Source organism: Nematolebias whitei, chromosome 5 (assembly GCF_014905685.2).
Source record: "Nematolebias whitei isolate Nwh7 chromosome 5, NemWhi1, whole genome shotgun sequence".
Taxonomy (NCBI): Eukaryota; Metazoa; Chordata; class Actinopteri; order Cyprinodontiformes; family Rivulidae; genus Nematolebias; species Nematolebias whitei.
This window is the reverse complement of record NC_056502.1, coordinates 14,459,792-14,473,894: the sequence shown is the minus strand read 5'-3', so window position 1 is coordinate 14,473,894 and position 14,103 is coordinate 14,459,792. Positions and strand designations below refer to the sequence as shown.

General features: G+C 38.7%; 1 protein-coding gene across 1 annotated transcript in view; it reads left to right on the top strand.

Moving 5' to 3' along the window:
* ddr1 (discoidin domain receptor tyrosine kinase 1) overlaps positions 1 to 14,103 on the top strand; it is a 50,732-nt gene that overhangs the window by 8,269 nt on the left and 28,360 nt on the right. Inside the window, exons 3-6 of the mRNA XM_037676195.1 lie at positions 8,379 to 8,454; positions 9,597 to 9,749; positions 11,335 to 11,482; positions 13,636 to 13,738. Of these exons, the coding sequence (XP_037532123.1) occupies positions 8,379 to 8,454; positions 9,597 to 9,749; positions 11,335 to 11,482; positions 13,636 to 13,738 (480 nt within the window). The remainder of the gene's footprint in view (positions 1 to 8,378; positions 8,455 to 9,596; positions 9,750 to 11,334; positions 11,483 to 13,635; positions 13,739 to 14,103) is intronic.

The following is a 14,103-nucleotide window of genomic DNA, read 5'->3' as shown; positions in this document are numbered from 1 at the left end:
GAGCTGCCGCTTCAAGGAAGCATTTCCGCTTCTACCCTTGAAAAAAATCTCCACCCCTGAAAGAGTGGTGGGGGTGAGTGCCAAACAGACGGAGGAGGCGGCTGGAGGTTTCACATGTGGAGTCGGACAACAACGAGCAGGACAGTGTATTCAGCGGAGAAGAGTCGGGCTTGGAACCGTCAAATAAGGGGGAGGGAGGGGGGTAGGATGCTTGACAGAAGTTGAGTGTTTACAAATGTAGGTAAACATAGATGTTTAACAACCCGTTAAAATACACCAAAATGCAGGAAATCGCATCTACTTTATTCAAAATTTCTGCGGGAGGACCCCCAGACATCCTCCTCCACCCCCCGCCGACCCGCCTGCTATTTGCATTCCTGCATTGATCGGTTTACAAACTAAGCCCTGATTATAACCATCCATGAACATTGTACCATAAATACAGTGTTGTAAAAATAGCAGAGGACAAAAGCAACTAAGTGTTTTCTACAAGATTACAAGACTTTTTAAACGGTAAGTGTTTTATTTTTAAAGGATTATTTGAAACGCAGCTCTTGGTTTAAGGTTTTTGATTTTTTTTGTTTGTTTTCCTGAGGACAGGTTTACTGCTGGGGAACTGATGAGAACCTGCACCACCTCTCAAAACTCTTGGGGACTCTCCACACAGAAACAGTTTTTGTGAATATAGCCACAGGGAAAGAACTCTTTAGGCGATCTAAAACAATATTTTTTCAAAATGGGTTTCAGAGTGAAAATTATTTTAGCACCACCCTGGCGTTGTGGTGTAGACAGTAGATGGCCAAAACACAAGGTTTTGCAAAAGTTGATGTCATTTCTCCATCTGTAACCTAACCCACAACTGGAGTGTCTTTTTCTTGTGATGTTTACATTTTGCATCCAACGTGCAAGCTTTATCTTCACACCACTCCTTGTTTTGTATTTATGGTAGCGTTACAGCGCCACGTATAGGCATAGTTAGTACAGGGTTTTGGTTTGTTTTCAGTGTTTCCGTATAGAGACAAGAAATTTCTACAAATTGTGCTGAGGATAGTTTTAGAAACAAAAAAATAAAAAGATTGTTTTGGAAAAACTGTTGTTGTTGTTTGGGCGAGGCCTTAGTGTTTCTGCATTTCTTTTTAAAAATTATTTTGAGCTAACAAACATGTCATGTTGTCAGTTGAAGTAAAAAATATACATTTTTGGTTGGATGTAATCTCATCGAGACACAATTTTGTTTAAAGTAATCATGCAGGGTATAAAATTAGTTAAAAATTCAATAGTTGGCACAATTCATATTACCATAAATAAAAGCATCTATCCATTATCTTTTCCTTTCCGGGTCGCGGGGGTCACTGGTGCCCATATCTAGAAGTTACTGCGAGAGGCGGAGGACTCCCTGGATAGGTCTCCAGTCCATCACAGGGACACGTAGAGACAAACGAGACAAACAACCATTCACTCTCTCACTCACACCTAGGGACAATTGATCAATCAGCCTAACATGCATGTTTTTGGTCGGTCGGAGGAAACCAGAAAACCCAGAGAAAACCCACGCATGCACAGAGAGAACATGCAAACTCCACTCAGAAAGGCCCCCTGGCTGGGATTTGATCCGGTGACCTGCTCACTGAGAGGCAGCAGCTCTACCATCTGAGCCATTGTGCTACCCCAAATGAAAGCATTAAGTAAATCTCGTGGTGTCTCTGAGCAGGACACCTTGTCCCCAATTGCTCCCCAGGTACTTTCAATAGCTGCCCACTGCTCCACCTGAGGGTGGATGGGTTAAATGCAGAGAGACAATTTTGCTATTATATGGGAACATACAATGATGACAACACATACACATTATTTATTATTATTTTATAATAAATTACAAAAAAACGACAAAGTATTAGAAGAATCTTCCAGCAGTGGGGGAGAAGGTGCTCAACCACTGTACTTAAGTAAAAATACAAATAAACAGACAAAAATGTACTCTAGTAAAAGTAGAAGTACCCCATTAACGTTTTTACTTAAGTAAAAGTAAATAAGTACTTGCGTTTAAAAATACTTAAAGTATTAAAGGTAAAAGTACTTGCTGAATATATTACCTAATGCAATTAGGTAATATATTCTACACTACAATATCTTTGAGTGTGGGCAGCACGGTGGCGCAACTGGAAGAGCTGCTGCCTCTCAGCGAGAAGGTCCTTGGTTCAAACCCCGGTCCAGGGGCCTTTCTGGGTGGAGTTTGCATGTTCTCTCCGTGCATGCGTGGGTTTTCTCCGGGTGCTCTGTTTTCCTCCCACAGACCAAAAACATGCATGTTAGGCTGATTGGTAACTCTAAATTGTTCCTAGGTGTGAGTGAGAGAGTGAATGGATGTTTGTCTCGTTTGTCTCTATGTGGCCCTGTGATGGACTTGCGACCTGTCCAGGGTGTACCCCGCCCCTCGCACAGTGATTGCTGGACATGGGCACCAGCGACCCCCGTGACCCAAAATGGAAGAAGCGGGTAAAGATAATGGATGGATGGATGGATGGATGGATCTTTAAGTGTACGTACTGTATGTATATTTTCTGTAATACATTAATAGTGTTGAGCCATTTTAATGAACGATGCTGCAGCTAATACATGTTTTTATTGTGTTTACCCTGTGACACAGTTCACACTTGGACTTGTGATTCTGTGCATCAGAATTTCAGGGATGACATGCAGAGTTAAATACCATTAAGCAAAATAAGAAAGAAGAATGATTATACCTTTGAAAATTTTTATTTAACACAAAGCAAAACCAAGGTATCATTTTAACTGCAGTAAACATATTTAATTAAAGTTGTCTGCCTGGAAAAAGGCGCATTAGACCTAACAAAGGAATAGACACTGATCATTTCAACTCCAGTTTGTCATCAACTCTAGTTAAAAAACTGTCCAGTCAACCTTGTAATGGGTCAATAGTGAACAATATTTTAACTTCCTGACACCATTTTCAAAACTTGGACCTGAGTGTCGAGCTATTTGGACACATCTCTAGTCTCCTGTCCAAACATCCCATGAACTGACACATTTTAATATTGCAGCAAGAATTTCTTGTTCAAGTTCAGAAGAAGTTGATTTTCAATGTTTTTGAGTCCAGTCTGGCTCTTTTGGGAGAGAGAATCTGTCCTTTTGTACTGAATAGTCTTTCAACAGTCTTTCAATAAGGGCATGGGTGGCACGTATCTTCTGGCAGACTCGCCGCGGTGGAATCCATTTTGGTGTGTTAGTGGTGCTGCGGGTGCACCCAGCTCAATGACATATATACTAGAATATACGTCATTGGCCCAGCTCTTCTTGAAGGTGGGTCTAACGTTACCTGCCCACTTTGCAGTGATTCAATGGATCCACTCCCCTCTCGCCATTGATTACTTTCAAACTAAAGAACAAATAAATTTTAAAAAATGTAACGTAAATGTAACTTGTAACACAACGCATTATAGAAATGTAGTGTAGTAGAAAGCACAGATACTTAATGTAAAATGTAGTGGAGTAAAAGTCGAAAGTACTCACGTTTAACTCTACTTACGTAAAGTACAGATACATGAAAAATTTACTTAAGTATAGTAACGAAGTACTTGTACTTACATCCCACCACTGCCTTCCAGTGATGCTTTTTCCATTGTTCTTAAATTGACTTTGAAATCCTTTAGTGGAATTAAATAGTGCAATTTCTGTTTCCAATAAGAGGCGGAGGAGGAAAATGCCTTCCTGTCCCCCCCAAAAGCATTGTAGTAAAAGTAAAAATGAACAAGGTGCGTAGGCTGTAGCTGCTTTATGTGACATACAGAAAGATAAATGTGTTGGCAGAAAATCAAGTGTAGCTTTGGAAATTAAATTATACAAATGCAAATCTCTGTGTGGACAGTGTTGACCAGTCTGCCTGAGAGGCGAGAGGCATATTTAATGAGGAGTTTACATCCAGAATCTTGGTACTTTATGGTAAATGGTGTTTTAACATTTGTAGAAGGCTAACAGAACTTACATTATAAACAGTGTTGCAATAGTCAGGGTGACGTAGCAACAAGCTGTTGCTTGAGATTAAGTGAAATTATTTTAATCCCTTTTCTGGCTCATGTTAAATTTCTGGATTTGTCAAATTCTTCTGAACAGCTGATTATGTTTAATATTACAGACCTGTCAGTTAATAACATAACATCAGAAGTTTAATATGGCAGAATAGCATCAGTGGTAAATCTGTTTTGACACCAAACATTCAGTTGCTGTCAGATAATGGAAAACTGTTTGATTGATCTTGATTACTTTTTCTAAGAACTGCAGAACTAACAATGTTATTGTAACTAATGTGACGTTTTGAGGATGACTGCAGCTAGTCTTTCATTGTCTAACTGTAGGAAATTCTCTGGTTTATTTTCCATCATTCCTTAACGTTACTGACTTGTTATTGCAGAAATGCAAAAATTGGCAAGCCATATCCGTGCAGCTTTGACATAATGTTGAGTTGATGTTCACCGTGATGGATTACAGTTGATGACTCAAGTGTCATGTTAGATTTTTAACCATACCAAAAATAAATTCTCCCATCTCCTTTGTGGAAAACAGCTTTTCAAATTTGTAATACGAAAGGAATTAAAATGATTTGAGAGTAAAGTTATTGGTCTTGACACAAAATGTGAATCAATGGTGATAAATGAATTCAAGGATTCAAAACCATAGGTGAGGCTCTTTTAAATTTGGTTTGCTTTTTCTTTCAAAGCTTGCTTATAAAAGAGCTCTTTATAAAGAACTGTAATCACCACTTTGAATAGCAGCACTCGCTGAGACTTGATAGGGTGGATTAAATACTCGGATGCCAGTCCTTTGAGTCTGGAGTGCTGCCCACATGTGATTAGTTCAGCGAATCACATTCAGGAGAGAGAACACACGCACACACAACAGAACATTGCACTGGTATTTTCGTATGAAAATGAAAGGTCAACATGAAACATTGACTTCTGTAAAAATACCTTAAAGAAAAAGCTGCTGTTTGACTTCTCATCTCTTACAGTAAAATGTACGGTTAGTCAGAAAAACATTCAAAATGTTTTCTACTGTAGGTAGAAATTATTAGACAAATTATGATCCTGATATGAACTTAAATTCTGTATTTATTTACTTTAAAGCAACAAAACATTTACATATGTAATATCGTTAATGATGGTTTTCTTATATGAAGTAAATTTGGTCAAAGTAATTTTAGAAAACAAAAACACTTTGATTCTAGATATATAGTATATAAAATACACAAACAAAATGAGTTTTCTCAGCTCGAGTGAGTTCACAAACTGATGCAATAAAATACCATAATGAAACTATAAAGTGCAACCAGTGTTGAAGTAAAAAAATATATGAAGTTGGCAAAAAAATACAATACAAACTTTTACTTACACAGTAGTAGTAAAAATATTCAACTGGTATTAAAATATCAAGCCTTAAACTGTTAAACCATTTTTGAATTGGAGATCTTCCCATAAGTCAAACTTTTTGTTATGAATATTTATCGTAACTTGTTTATAAATATTTGTTTAGGTCTCAAGTGCCACCACCAGAACCAGAACGTTTCATCAGGCTTCATGGTATCAAATACAGACATAAACCACCTCTAAATAATATTATGACAAAGTTATTTCTTTGTGCAAATATATTAACAATGAAATCATGGTTAAGAAATGGTATGTCCCACTTTAGGTGTGATCTGAAATTTGACTCCAGGCTTCGTCTAAACAGATCAAATGATTGAATCTCCATGGAGAAGATGAACTGGCCCATGCTGACCACTAATATGCAAAAGGCACTCTTGAGACAGGTTTGACTTGGGGTGCAAGAGGTCCCAGGTTTAGATCCCAGACGAGCCCCCACAACATGTTGGTCCCTGTATCAAAAAGGGCTCTAAAGAGACAGAACACACGGAAAACGGTTACATACTCAGTTACATTTCAAAATGAGTAAGTTGGAGCAGACAAACAAATAATTTCTGGAAAAAGCTTCATAGCAGCAAAATTAAATCTCCCCTAAACCTGTAAACCCTCAAACTAATAAACTGAAAACAGGACTCCCTGCAACTCTTAATAATAACAGTATTAGTAGTACTACTAGTAATAGTAATAATAATATTATTAAGAATAATAAAAGTTTAACAAAATGCCATGGTGTGGGGCTGATGATGGTCAGGGTGAGAGGGTGGTGCTTGTTCCTACAGGCCTTAAAGTCATGGCAGATAATCTAATATTCAAATTAGCTTCTATCGATATAAATTAGCCAGTTGAAGCTTTCAAGGGTGAAGATGGACTAAACGTCAACTCTGTAACCCACTGTTGGTAACTTGAAATGACTTTCTTGACACTTGTTCTGGGAGAAGGTCATAGTATTTATTAGAGTCTTCATGCAGGTCATTGCTGCATCACATGCATCCTCCCACACTCCATCACATGCTTGGCTAGACAGCAGAAGCTTCAAAGTTGACCCAGCAGTGACTCGGTTCTCTTCCTCACTTGATTATTGATGTGCAGCATTGTTAGATGTGTCAACTTTGTTTAAAATTTTTTACACCGTCTAAACATTAAAAAATAAGTAAGTGGCTGGACAGATTTATTAAATGTACCTTGGCTGCTTAGTACCATAATTGTGCTCTCTGAAAAAGCCAACAATTTATTAACTTTTATCTTTGATGTGCTTGATATTTTTCATGTACTGTAATAGTGCTGTATTTGTTTAATCAGTCAATGATGAACACCATTTACCTCATATTTATGCACGAAGCGTAGTGCTTTGCTTCTACCTGAGCAATATGTAAATCAAGTAGCAGCACTTCTGCAGACTACTGTGTTTGTCTGCATAGCTTATTGTCAGTCTGTTGGCACCAAGCTAAAATACATTTTCAGACGTCTATTAGATTATGGATGAAGATGATAGTGTGCTTGTCTTTATAAAACCCATCTGGTAATTGTATTACCACCTTGGCTATTTGGCAGCAAGCTTTAATCCATGAGAGCCAAGTTAGACCTTTAACATGCTTCAGCCACGTGGAAGAGCTTTCGCAGGATCATGTGCTTGTGTTGGAGTTCATTCGTCTCTGCTGGTTTGTTGGGCTGGGTCTCCTGGCCGAGTGTCTCGCCATGTGGAAGTGATTGTTAGCTCACGCTCATTTTAAGACACATTAGGGAGACCCTGAGAGAGGAAGGGGTGGTGGGGTGGGGATCCAGGCAGGACAGCGGATGTAAACTAAAGAAATTAGAAAAAAAAAATAAGTGAAAGGTGTATTGCTGCAGTGGTGTGCTGAAAGCTGGGGAAAAACGGGTTGGAAAACATATGACTGAGGGAGTTTTGTGAGGGGAGAGATGCAGAAGTTGCATTTTTTTAACACGGTTATTACTCTTAGCCAGCTCATATTGAAAAGATTTAGTGGGGGAAAGGGAAGAACGAAGGAGAAGTGATAAGGAGTTTACAGTAGATATGGTGGAAGCAAAAAAAAAAGGACAACATTGTTGCATGACAGAACAATACATTGTAATGTGAATCCTGCAAGCTGGTGCATATTAGTACAAACTCAACTATATTTCTCCTTCCTCCATCCCTGGACACTCAATGGACCCCTAAAGTGTTGATCTAATCTTGTTGCTATTAACTGTATGAGCTCACCCACTGACGACATAAGTGGGGCTGATTAAAATCCAAACCCTTCTGTCCGTGCAACTGAGTTGATAAAGCGATTTGTTTTGGTGGTGAGCGCAGCAGCTTTCATTTTGAGAAGGGCCCCCACAGCGGTCAGAGTGCGGTTGTGGCCTGGAGTTTGTTCCAAAGCTCCTTTGTTGAGCCGATCCAACCTCACGGACACACAGCCAAGGTTGTGGTCTTCCTGTGGCCAATATGTGGTGCTCGTGTAAACTTGTTCTTCGGCTGGATTGAGGATGGTCGCACTGAATGAAAATGTTTAGTTTGAGTGTGTGTGTGTGTGTGGTCATGGTGGGATCGCTCAGTAAAGATCAGTCCTGACAGTTTACACCAGAACTTGTTGTGAGGTTTGAAGAATATGATGAAGTTGGTCGTTTTTACTCTGATCTCTTCATCAGCTGTGTGTTTCTTGTAATTTCTAGCAGTTGTCAAATCTTCCTCTCTCCAAGTTTCTGTCTTTTTGCTTCTTTCTGTCAAATGCATTGCTTTACAGAAATGCAAATCTTTAACTGCAACAGAATCCAGGATTATCCATGGGGCGGGTGGGAGAGTTCATATTCAGTTCTCACTTATACTTGTGCGCGCCTTAAAGATTTTGATCTAGTCTTTTTTATGTGTGTGTTAAACTGTGGTGTTTTTGTTTTAAAATGTGTATTTTCTTTAATTCACATCAAGACGTGTCTCTGTCTCAGGCTGAGCACTGGAGAGGGAGATGGAGCGTGGTGTCCAGCAGGACCCGTCTTTCCCAGTGGATCAGAGTACCTTCAGGTCAGTTGCACTGTTTACTCTTATTTGCAGTCACTGCAACTTCTGTGTCCTCTGTGCAAAGAATAACAATTACTGATTGTCAGGTCTTCTTTTACAACTATCAAGCACTTGTTAAAGTATAACAGAATAAAATTTTAACCCCCCACACATCACTGAAAGCATGGCATTGGAGAGATTTTGGTTAGAGCTCTGAGTCTAGATTAAAGACCATTTTAGCACTACTGTATCTTTTCAATTTTATGCAGATTTTTTGATGTCCTAACTGAAAATATAATGCAACTTGGAGCTATTTTTATTTTAATTTTTGCTTTGAGTTTTTAGAAATCCAACTCTGTTGTTGCTGTCTGTAATTTTTACAGTTATGTGATGGTTTTGCTTCGTAGAACTGGAAAATTTTCTTTCTAGTGCAAAGATTCAGATGTTTTTGTCATTAGGTAAGGTTTTCCTCTCAAATCACAAGAGGCCAACATGTCGCTATGTGATAAAAAGACTACGTTAATCCTTGCATTGGTGCTGATCAACTAATCATTCATGCTTCCTCAGCTCTCGCTCCGAAGTAAGATTTGGTAAAAAGTGCAGAATATTTCAACATTTCCATGTGACCGTTTCTTTGTTGTGCTGTAAAGATTAAATGCACAGAGAAAAATATTTCCAGTTTTGAGGTTATAATATATTCATCAGAGAACCAAACTTAAAAGCTTTGTACAAAAAGGAAAAGAGGTTAAACAACCAGTTTAACAAAGTCCAGAAGTGACACATTTAGCTGCCAAAACAACATTTAACTACCACTAAAATGACCAAACACTGCAGGGCGAAGCGTTTCTCTGGCTGATGCAATGTAACACGAGTCATTCGCAAATGAGAAACTGCTGTTTCTTGTCCCGATGCCATTCAGCCAGTCACGTTGGTGAGGTGGGCAGATTAAAAAATATGGGTCTTGGAATATCTAGGCCAGCTGTTTTCACCTGTTTTTTATTTTGGTGCTGAGCTAACAGCTGCCTCTTCTTAGACATCAGTCACCTCATAACCAGAACATAAACAATATAAAATGCAAACCTTACAGCTTACGGGAAGTTTTTCCTGTATCCAAGTACAAATCTCTTTCTTTTAGTGTGTGACGTGCGATGATGTGTTTCCTGTAGGTTGATCTGCATAAACTCCATTTCCTGGCTCTGGTTGGAACCCAAGGTCGCCATGCCGAAGGTCTCGGTCAAGAGTTTGCTCGCAGTTATCGACTCCGTTACTCCAGAGATGGAAAGAAATGGATCACCTGGAAGGATCGCTGGGGCCAAGAGGTCAGGCAGCAGGACTTTTCCTACCTCCTCCTCTTACTTATAGCAGAACTGCAGCTCAGTGCAGATAAGTAAATGTCAAAAGAAGTCTCGGGGTAGACTCTGAAGTATCAATAGAAACTGATCAATGTCCTTGGCCTGTTGAGTATAAATGCATTAATCAGTCTGCTGTTTTATAAATCCTGTATCTGTCTTTTTGAAATACCGTACATGGGATTTGTGCAAGCTCAACATTGTCCAACGATGTTTCTGCTCTGGCACGAGTCTTCACTTCCTGCTGAACAATGCTTAGAAGATTTACTGCAAATCTGCACTTTATGCATTTGGCACATGTTCAATGTTTTCTTTAGCGATAAGTCCTGCTCTGTTTAATTTCCATGTTACAAGATAATGTGGGGAATTTAGACTTCCAACAACTTAAGTCCAAGGAAGACATCAGACACTTTGTCCACCACCTTCAGACATTACTTTAAATATTTAATCAATGCCAAGATTTGTGAGCATTTTTTATATATTGTGCTGCAGTGGCCACGTGTCTCCAATCTGACACACTTATTGCTGTATAAGTGGGAATAGAAAACCACAGCATATAAAAAGTGCAATATAAATGTAAAAAACTAGTTTATGTTAATTTGTAAATGAGAAACTAATACTGAACCTAAAAAATGTATAGAAAGCCTTATAAAGAGGAGTTAAAACTCTTTTGTTAGGGTTCTGTGGATAGTGAATAATTATCTTTCCTGCTCTTTAAACCACCACAGTTTGAAGAAAAAGGTTTAATTTTGACCAGATTGACGAGTTAAAAACGATTAACGAGTTAAGTCTGGCATTAGTTATTTACATAGTATTCTGTGGTTATTTGCATACGTAATAGCAGCGGCAGCAGCTAGCTGTAGCACTTCCAGTGCAGCCTTGGGCACTTCCAGCAGGTGAATCTTAATATTTCTGCTGGAATAACAATGTAATAGTGTAGTAATCAGTTGTAAAATAGCTTTAGCTTGAACTGCTATGAAATCTTTAATTTTGGAGTTGTTTTAAATTGGCAGCATTCCCTGCTTGGACTAACTGTTAGCTTGTCCATCCAAACAAAATCAAACCATTTTTCCTCCTAAATGAGTTTGTTCAAGGAGCTATCTACAGCAAGTAAGATATTAATTGTTCATACCCTTTCCATGGAACCCATTTCTAAACATACAAACTATTGCTTTAACTATACAGTATTGTAATAAGCGTTCCTAGTGATATGAAGGTTAAGGCATTACACAATATTGACTACAGAGTATTTCATTCATTCATCTTCATTGTAATCACATGCCTACAATAGTTACTGTGAATAATTGTAATCTAACTCTCACTCTAAAATCAGCCTCACTTTTCACTTTTTACTGAACTAAACATAAATTCTAATGGCAAACTCTGTTTAGGTTTATAGAAACTGAAGATGGTTGGAATAAAAAATAAAAAAAATAATTCTGAGCCGTCAGGCGAAATTTAATAAACCCCACAGGTAACGAGAAAGAGAGTTGCCAAAAACAGAACCTGCAGAGTGATGTAGTAATTGAGTATTTGTGCCTCTCCCCCTCTCTAGGTGGTGTCAGGTAATGAGAACACCTATGATGTTGTGCTGAAAGACCTCGGCCCCCCCATTGTGGCTCGTATGGTCCGCTTCTACCCGCTGGCTGACCGGGTGATGAGTGTTTGCCTCCGGGTGGAGCTCTACGGCTGTGTGTGGAATGGTAAATATGTGAGTGTGTCGGGGTGAGGGGGTGACAGAGACTAAAGATGCTCTCTGCTTTCATCGTCTGGTCCGTTTATTCTGAGGCATGCCGTCTTCATCTAGATAAGTTTGATTACCACTCGTATGGTAAGAGACGGAGTCTGCTCTCTTCCTAGATTTAATTTTCTATCAGATGGTAATGATTACAAGAGCATGCTTTTACAGCCTCTGAGGGGTTTGCCCTGATGAAAGAAGCCACAGCCTGAAAAATAGTGTTGGTCTCAATATTTCCTGAAGCTCAACACCGAGTATTTATGACTGATTCTTCTGCCCCATCCTCCTCCCTCAGACAGCACGGGGCTCTCTGTAAATCACAACTGTCAGGGACTGGAAAATCAAGTTCCTGTTCTATGTCTTCAGGGAGAGCATCTCCGTTTAAAAAAAAAAAAAGATTCATTGTGGTCTCTGAGGAGACGCTGCTCAGTTCAACTTCAGGCCAGAAAATATGAAACAAACTCAAAGTTTTACACACATTCATCCTCTCCTGGTGGAAAAAGAAGCAGATGATCTGTGTTTGATATTGTAGTGAACCAGATAACCTCAAATCTACCAGATGGACAGAGACTGTTATTTTCATTGATCTGAATAAGTCTGAACCATCTGATGAACTTTCTTTCTTGAATTAATCAAGCAGAAAAGACAATTCTTTATAATCATTACTGTCTTACAAATGTTTTGATAATCAAATTGTGTTAGTTCACTCAATGCTTTACAGGTTGAAAAGAACTACTAATTTTTATTTTACATAAACAGTAAGTAATGATTTTTGTTCCTCATTCAGAGAAGAAATCACCTGAATATGCCTTTCTTGATTTTCTGTCTGAAATGAGCAAGCTGTCGTAAGTATGTGAAAGGTTGGTCTTCGGTCAACTAAAATGTTTACTGAAGAAGAAATGTCATGTTTAAACTTTTTCAGAAGATTACAAAGTGTGAGACTCCAAAAAGTCTGCTGCTTCTGCAATAATCTTTTCTGTATGTTAAACAAGTTTCATTCTCTGACCTCGACTGTTGATAAACACCTTACGTCAAAAACCACTCCTCTTTCTGGTCCTTCCACGAATCAGAAAGCTCTAAATTGAACAGGAAGTCGACCCAAATAAAATGTGGCAACTCCCCAGTTCAAGTTAGATTGAGAGTTCTGAGAGATGTTGGATTGGGAGCTGACAACAGGTCCGATAGTCCAACAGAATGAGCAGATTGAGAGTGCAGCCGGTTATGAAGAGTTTGGAGTTATGAAGAACCAGGGACGTTTGGGATTATAATTCTGTTTTGAACTAACCACGCACGACTCTCCGAGGATTTCTAGCTGTTCTGAACGGAGGCGCTGAAACAGTCTGAAGGACTCTTACTGAGCTGATCTATCGTCAAACCAGGTAAAGATTTCCTCTTCGACTCAAGTGTACCGTGGACGGGCTGAGGATCTGACGAAGCGTGCAATTTCTGGTTAAACAGATTAAACTTCCCTCACACAGTTCTCTGTAAGATAATCTCCTTTCACTCTAAAACCCACCTCTCTCTCATAAATCAGTACAGATATTTTAGAAATATCTTAAGCAAAGTCCTCAAATCACCGCCGAGTGATTTGAAGTTCATTTTCTGTGAAACTGTCTGTTATTATTTTCATATTTTGCCAAATTAATGTAAATGTTTGATGTTAAACTTTGATTTTGAAAATAAATGATTCCATTCATTTGATGGGTCAAAGATAAATAACGTCTCTCGTTCACATTTCTGTTAAATTCAATGCACGGCATTTACAGTCAGAAAAATGAAGAACTCGTGAATATTGTATGCATATATAATTCATATATTTGTCATACAACAAGTGACACGTACCTCACGTGTATCACTACAATATTCAGCATTTATTGTCTTCTAATGTCAGTCCAATAACTTAATCATTTTTGAGGATTTGTTACCAAATTTGATGATGGCAGCCAAAGCAGAAGCATTGACACATGCTGAAAATGTAGCATACATTTTCCTAAAGCGCTTCCTTCGCTCACAATAAAAAAGAAAAAAAATTAAAAATTGAAATGGTAGTTCACAAAAGCTGCTTTCTTTTAGTAACCTCGTAAAATACCTGACTTATTTATTTATTTATTTCCCCAGATGGCTTGAAAGCGTACACAGCTCCAGTGGGTCACGTCATGAACTTGCTGGGCATGCAGGTCTATCTAAACGACTCCACCTACGATGGAACCATAGAACAAGGGTAAGATATTCAGCTGCATCTTTTTCCATTTCGTCTTGATGCATGAGAAGGCATCTCATCTCTGATTGCCATAGATTCTACTTTGATGGGAGCTTTCATGGAGACGTCACTTTGTTGTTGTGTAGAGCTCTTCTGTGGCAGATACGATCTCGGTAAAGACTGGAAAATAATTTGTCAGTTGAAAAATTGAGGTGAAATGTCCACATTTCTCATCACATCCACTAAACTCGAGATGCGTTCTCAGCCAGAGTTTTGCTTCAAAGTAGAATTTTTTGTTGTTGTTTTTCTTTGTCCTCCTAATCGAAAGAGAATGACGTTATTTTTCTTAGCTGCTCTGGGATTTGAGGCGTGTTTCCTCACCATAA